Consider the following 7,583-nt stretch of genomic DNA (forward strand, 5'->3'; position numbering starts at 1 on the left):
TAAGGCTCAGTTACATATATTGTTTGGTTTAACAAACCATAGTATTTCTACCTTGGTTTTACATAACTATGCCATTAAAACAGTTGAAATTGTATGTAGAAGCCAATGTGTCAGATACATGTACTTTTTGGGTTTAATCAAACATAGTATTTCTATTTAACATTACTACACAGTAAAAAGCATAGAGATTGAACGCAACATAGCAATTCTGTTGAAAGCATTGGGATTCAACACAACAAAAAGTGGAAAGTACATTGCACAGTTGTCATTTTGATCATTCATAATAACCATTTGAGAATTAGACCACATTTTACATTGTCTTTTCTTATATATTAACTGCTTGTTGTATTATTTCATAAAAATGTTGTATCAATGCCGCGAATAAATGATAGACATCAATAAAACATTTCCATTGTTAATAAAGTAAATAGCTAGCTTGCTATGAGACAATTCCTTTCATCATTATATATTAAAATGTGACTTGAGTTTTGATAATACAGGCTTGTAGCTTATATGATTTCTATAAAAGCAGATGATGCTACAATTGTAACTGAGTGTATAGAGATTGGTAACACCCAGTTTGAGTATAAAAGCACAAGGTAACAGATGTAGAAGAAGCAGTCAGTGGAAACTTCTGAGGATTTCACATCCACTTCCAATTTATATTGTGAGAAGATCCATCATGTCTCATCACTCCATCCTCGCTTCTTCTGGACACAAGCACTTCAGCTCCTGTTCTGTTGCTTTACCTAAACACTCCAGCTCGCACAGCATCTTATCCCATTCTTCTAAGCACACAGGACATGGACACAAGAAACAACATTGCTTTAGCAGCACAAGCGCCCATAGCATTGGATCCAAAGGCCATAAGATTTCATTCGGAAGTTTTCATAAAAGTGGACATGGATCTGGAGTAATTGGTGGTGGATTTGGAGGACAGTCTGGATGTGGAGGTATCACTCCTGTGACTATAAATGAAGGCCTTCTGGCTCCTCTTAACTTAGAGATAGACACCAACATCCAAAGAGTGAGAAATGAAGAGAAAAACCAAATTAAAGGTCTCAACAATAAGTTTGCTTCATTTATTGACAAGGTAAGATAAAAAAAAAATACAAAAATCTAAAAAAACTAAAAATACAAAAACTAAAAAAAAAAGTCTTTAAGTAATCAATGGCTAAACATAACTGTACACTGGTGTACCTTTCATTAAAGAGGTACTCTGCCCCTAGACATCTTATCCCCTATCTAAAGGATAGGGATAAGATGATAAGATGTCTGATCGCAGGGGTCCAGCTGCTGGGACCCCCACCATCACCGTGTACCGTGTGGGGTAGGGTGGCTGTGGTCATGACATCATGTCATGCCCCAGAATGCCTGGTGCATATACGGTGATTGCAGGGGTCCCAGTGACCGGACCTCCATGATCAGACATCCTTTGGATAGGGGATTAGATGTCTAGAGGTGGAGTACCCCGTTTAGAGGAGCCGCTATATTGGGTTGATACCACCAGAATTAACTATTTTTCTAAGAAGGTAAATACACTTATTTCCTGTATTTTTCTGCGCTGCTACATAAACTCAGGTCAAAGTTGAAAGAAAAGGGCAGTAGGCATACTGTACTGTAGTTTTTCCAAATCCAGATGGCAAACAAGACTCATTTTTTTTCTCATTGATTTTATCCCTTTGGGGCTTTAGTAAGGAAACCTACAGTTTACACTGAAGGAAAGATAAATGCAAGTAGTAGGGATATGTTATAGTCACAGGTCCACAAGGTTAAGGCATTTTACTAAAAGAAAAAAAATAACTAAAAAGGTGCACTATTGGTAAAGTATTTATTAATATGTCCTGATGTCGTGATGTGTCCTGTCAAATGTGAGTCTCAATAAAAGTTGCTTCTGTGTCTGCAAATTGGAGGTGAGTGCTCCATTTCTTTGTTCTTTGGAGATGTTTATTAATATTTAGTTTGGATCAACTGTATTGGATTTATCTAAAATATCTAACATAATAACAATTTTTTTTTTTACTATTTTCTTGATTTTCTTTCAGGTGAGATTTCTGGAACAGCAGAATAAGATGCTGGAGACCAAGTGGGATCTTCTACAAGAACAGAAAACAGCCCGGTGTCAGATTGAACCATTGTTTGAGGCTTTTATCAGTAACCTCAGGAGACAACTTGAGAACCTGGAATGTGAGAGGGGTCGTCTAGATTCAGAGAGAAACAACATGGAAAGAACCGCTGAAGACCTTAGAAGAAGGTTTGCCTAATTTCTGAAGCTTTATTCCTTCTCACAATAAGTGTTATTAGGCTGGGTTTACACTATGGAATTTCTGGCCAGAAATTCCGAGTACGGACAGTGCACACTGACTATGACAATGTCTGTGAAGCAGATTTTGTCTAAAGAATAGACAAGACCATTATTTTGGTGGTGGAATTCTGGTCACAACTTCCAAAGTATGAACCGGAACCTGTTGAATCCATTTGGTAAAATACATCATAGCTGCCCTTTTTTCCTAGATTTTTCTTACTTTAAAGGGGTAGTCCAGTGGTGAAAAACGTATCCCCTATCCTAAGGATAGGGGATAAGTTTGAGATCGCGGGGGGTCTGACCGCTGGGGCCCCCTGCGATCTCTCTGTACGGGGCCCCGGCTCTCCGCCGAGATAGCGGGTGTCGACCCCCGCACGAGGCGGTGTCCGACACGCCCCCTCAATACATCTCTATGGCAGAGCCGGAGATTGCCGAAGGCAGCGCTTTGGCTCTGCCATAGAGTTGTATTGAGGGGGCGTGTCGGCCGCCGCCTCGTGCGGAGGTCGACACGCCCCCTTCCCGCGGGCTGTCGGGGCTCCGTACAGGAGATCGCAGGGGGCCCCAGCGGTCGGACCCCCTGCGATCTGCAACTTATCCCCTATCCTTAGGACCACTGAATCACCACTGGACTACTCCTTTAATTCACATTCATTGTGAATACTTTAATTTATGAATGATCATATTCTGTCCTATAAAGTGTTACATCTGGGCCTAAAAGGTAGTAGTAGAAAGGCACAAGGCTGTGTGTGGTATAGACAATATAAAATAGATGTTTTAAGAAAACTGTAAAAGGACCCCCATTTTGTACGTTTATGATACTGGTGTCTTCTTATGTGATGGAGAAGCCTTTGGCCTCTCTCAGAGCCAAGCTGCACCCTTGTTACTGCATGTATAGTTAAATATAACATCACTTCAGAGCTAGTAGAGGTAAAAAAAAAAAAGAACTAAAACAAAGTCAGACATTAACCAATAACACATTTCTCATAGCTATGAAGAAGAGTTGAACAGGCGCACAACAGCGGAGAATGAATTTGTTAGTATAAAGAGAGTAAGTATAAAATTGTATAGCAACTATTATAAGCTAAAACTACTTTATCTTAATATATCATAAAAATATTTATACAATATCATGTGTTAAGTTAATATATCATTGCATTAATTGTGAATTTTCTTTAGGATGTTGATGCTGCCTTCATGAATAAAGCCGAACTTCAAGCCAAGGTCGACTCCCTCACAGATGAGATCAACTTCCTAAGGACTCTATATGATGCTGTAATAACACAATATGTGATTCTTTTTATTACATACTAAATACTATAAATTCCGGCATACAATAATTTATTAATATCTTAACAGGAGATCGGTCAGCTGCAGGCTCAAATCTCAGACACTTCAGTAGTTGTGTCTATGGACAACAGCCGAGACCTGGACCTGGACAGTATCATCTCTGAGGTCAGAGCTCAGTATGAAGACATTGCAAACAGAAGCAGAGCTGAGGCTGAGGCCATGTACCAGTCAAGGGTAAGTGTAAACCATGGGCATTTAACACATATCTGTCTTTATGAACAGTATTTGCTCATTTCTGACTATTGGACCTGTAGTTTGATGAGCTGCGTATGGCAGCCGGAAGAAATGGAAGTGATCTGCAAAACAGCAGAGATGAGATCTCTAGACTCAACCAAACAGTCCAGAGACTTAAAGGAGAAATCGAGTGTGCTAAATCCCAGGTGAGCATAATAAAGTTCAACCAATGACAAACTTCTTATCTAAGATTGCATGAAGCAATAGTAATCCCTAATGTATTAAAAGCGTGCTGCACTGGAAAATGCCATCAATGAAGCTGAGGAACGTGGAGAAGCTGCTGTCCGAGATGCCAAGAGTAAATTGGCTGAACTAGAAGCTTCTCTACAGAGGGCCAAGCAGGACATGGCCCGCCAGATGAGGGAATACCAGGAGCTGATGAATGTCAAACTGGCTCTGGATATTGAGATTGCCACCTATAAGAAGATGCTGGAGGGAGAGGAATGCAGGTGAATAAGCCCTTATAGAGAAATAACTATCACTATTGGTCACTAGGCCATCTGATATAGGCATAAGTTGTCAAAATATTAAAATAACAAAATAAATGTTTGTGTATCACATTAAGCATAAAAAAACCAGTAAAGACAGTAAAACTTTAACACAAAAATCACAGTTATACAACACAAATATAACAATTGTTGTGTTTTATTTCAGGATGGGAGGTAACAGCTCTGTGAATATATGTAAGTATAATCAGTAGGTCTGCCATATTTATAGATGGTATGCATTAAGAAAACATTGATAGTATATAGAATAAAGTTGTGTAACCTTTTGTTGTTTATGGGCCACATTTTGGGCATTCCACCTCTGGGGCATCTACTAATATGGTAAATGGGGTTCTACTGCTTCACTCTTTACACTTCACAAGGGGGAGATACTTTGGCCACACATGCATGAATTTGACAGTGATAACCACACACTACCCTTCAGCACCTACACATGGTACTATTTGCCAATCCTCTCCTATCTGACATGGCAGATTTATGTGACCAAAAAGGAGAAGGCGGTCACATGTATCTACCAAGTCCTGGATTGATATCTATAATTATAATTTCATTTAAGGAGTACCTGTCATCAAACCATATTTTCTAAACTAATTCAGATTATATTCCCTAACTACCCCTAACAACCTCCTAGCTTTAAAAAGTTGTGTATCATACCTTTCCCCTTTCTCATATTGTGTGAGGAGAAAGTTGGCGCTAGCAGGAGCAATATCGCTGAAGCCTGCGAGAGCTGTGCCTCACCATGCCCCCCCACACTTCCTGAGTTTGGTCCCCTCCAGGCTGGGAGGAGACCAACTTACTGTTTGACTTGTGGCAGGGAACAGAACAGAGCCACCTAGTGGCCGTTTTTTCAACCACATTAAAAACACATAAAGGTTAAAAAAGGAACAATATATTAAAAGTTTAGTTTGATGATAGGTACTCTTTAAACTACTGTATAAAAATAGATGTATATATTATCTATAAACAAATTATTCTCCACTCCTTTACAGCTGTTCTACATTCAAGCACTGGAGGCAAACACCATTCAGGAGGCCACCAGGGTGGACATCACCATTCTCATCACCACCATAAAGGGGGACATGTATCCAGCAGCCATGTCTCCAGCAAACACCAATCTGGCCACAGCCACCATTGCTGAAGTGAAATGGTAGACTACAGACCAAACACCAATACCCACTGGATGTCATGATACCTAATATATTAATGTATGCTTTGTCACTGTGCTTAAAGGAACAAACATAGTAAATTATATTTCAATATAAAAGTTTTGCATTTATTCATATGATGCATTGAATTCCTATCTGCTTGTCTATGCTGCCTTCAATAAACTGAGCGGACTGCAAAACCTATAGTCATGTCATTCTTGGTTCCTAATAATACAAACTTATAACCTGATACTAAGAGATGGAAATGTATAATACAACTCACACACTGATATATTGCCATAAAATAAATTGTGAATACAATCTTCAGACAACTGACCAAAATGTAGTTGAAACATAGCATTCTATGGGGTTGGTCTTCTAGAAAAAATGTCCACTATGCTTAATGAATGGAGAACTGAAAAATGTGAGGTCTTCTCTTTGTGCTCTTCACAAAGAGGTGGTCTTTTGGAAAAGTTTCACAATATTGAGTAGTTTCTTCTGTTTTTTGCAGAAATGAATGAAAGAGATAATAAAATCATTATAAAGTCTGGATCTTATGAATAATTATCACCAGGATACAAAGTCTTAAGCCCACATGAAAGTGTCCACACGACAAGATTTAACTAGTATACATGTCTCATCCTTTATTTTATTAAAACAATGTCTCATAAGTTGCTCTATTTTTATATGACTCAGTTGGTTTTTGAGCACATCTAAGGAACTAATACATTGAATGAAAAAGCATCCTTAAAATTTACATTTCAATTTACATTTCAATTCCCTTGTTATAGCTAAGTTATTAAATAAAACCAATTTTCAGAAAGAAGAAAAAGTGAATCCATATTCAAAGTAAAGTAAAAACATATATGTACATGAATGTCACAAAAAGAACCTGCCAAGAGTAATGGATGAATACAGTCACGGCCGTAAATTTTGGCACCCCTGAAATTTTTCTAGAAAATGAATCCTTTCTCACAGTATGAGTAAGGCCAGTATGAGTAAGGCCAGGTGCCACCGGCCGAAACGCGTCACCTCCACGATTGTCTTGTGTCCTGCTTGCACTGAATAAACCGCATATCTGCTGGAATAGCTGCACTGGACTTTTCTTCTTCTTGATAAGAGAGGAAAGGGTTACAGAGTAGAGTGTGGTGATTGGCTCACAGCTCAGGCTCGGAGACTCAGAGCAGATGAGTAATCACAGTGAGTGAGACAGACTGACACTGTGGTGTCAGTACCTTGTACCGTACCTTGTGTGCTAAGTCCCCAAAGTCAGAGTTCCTATGTACCGGTAGGATCCTCCTGGAGGGATAACCCCTTTTCACCTCTTCCTTCTTTCATTTTATTATGTTTGATGTGTATAAAGTGTATATATTTATTATATATATAGTACTTCCAGGATCTTAGGTCACATGACTACTAAGTCTAAGGTTAAGTTAAGCTTAAGGAACTTCCAGGGCACGTGATGTGGTCACATGATGTACCATAATGCTTTGTGAAAGGACTGACAGCTGGTGGGAACCAATAAGCTCTAAGCCTGTCCCTCTTCATATAGGGGCACTGTAACCAATCTCTCGCTCTCTTTTCCCCAGGATATGACAGCGAGCGGAGCTCAGCACAAATCTAAAGACAGGACTAGGCCTGAAGCCTACCACTGCTGCAACTTGCTAAATGTGAGTCTACCAAATCTAAATCCCGTTAATCCTGCGTGACTGCTGGACCTAAACAATTCCCCTAAATCCAGCGGAACAGCGTAATTCCAGACTCAGAGCTTATATACTACAAGGTCCCAACCAACTATGAGAAACTTACAGACTGCTCTTCTGTGTAGACTGTTTGCCATTGTCAACCTGTATAAAAGCTGCAGCAAAGTTTTCTACAGTTTGTGGACAATCCTTTATTCCTCCCTATTGTTCCAGGGACGGGTGGCGGTAGGATTTGTATCTATAGAGGAAGAACCCACACCCTGGCGTCACGACAGTTAAGGGTTAATCAAGCACCCTTTCATCACTGCACAGCTACACCACCTACACCCTAAGCCCCCAAGCT

General features: G+C 39.6%; 1 protein-coding gene across 1 annotated transcript; it reads left to right on the plus strand.

Moving 5' to 3' along the window:
* Positions 1 to 682: 682 nt before the first annotated feature.
* On the plus strand, positions 683 to 5,530 carry LOC130355336 (keratin, type II cytoskeletal cochleal-like). Its single transcript, XM_056555366.1, has 9 exons — positions 683 to 1,093; positions 2,046 to 2,254; positions 3,293 to 3,353; positions 3,482 to 3,577; positions 3,662 to 3,826; positions 3,907 to 4,032; positions 4,115 to 4,335; positions 4,541 to 4,569; positions 5,382 to 5,530. The coding sequence occupies exons 1-9, from the start codon at positions 683 to 685 to the stop codon at positions 5,528 to 5,530; spliced, it is 1,467 nt and encodes a 488-aa protein (XP_056411341.1).
* Positions 5,531 to 7,583: the final 2,053 nt, after the last annotated feature.

This window comes from Hyla sarda, chromosome 2 (genome assembly GCF_029499605.1).
Source record: "Hyla sarda isolate aHylSar1 chromosome 2, aHylSar1.hap1, whole genome shotgun sequence".
Taxonomy (NCBI): domain Eukaryota; kingdom Metazoa; phylum Chordata; class Amphibia; order Anura; family Hylidae; genus Hyla; species Hyla sarda.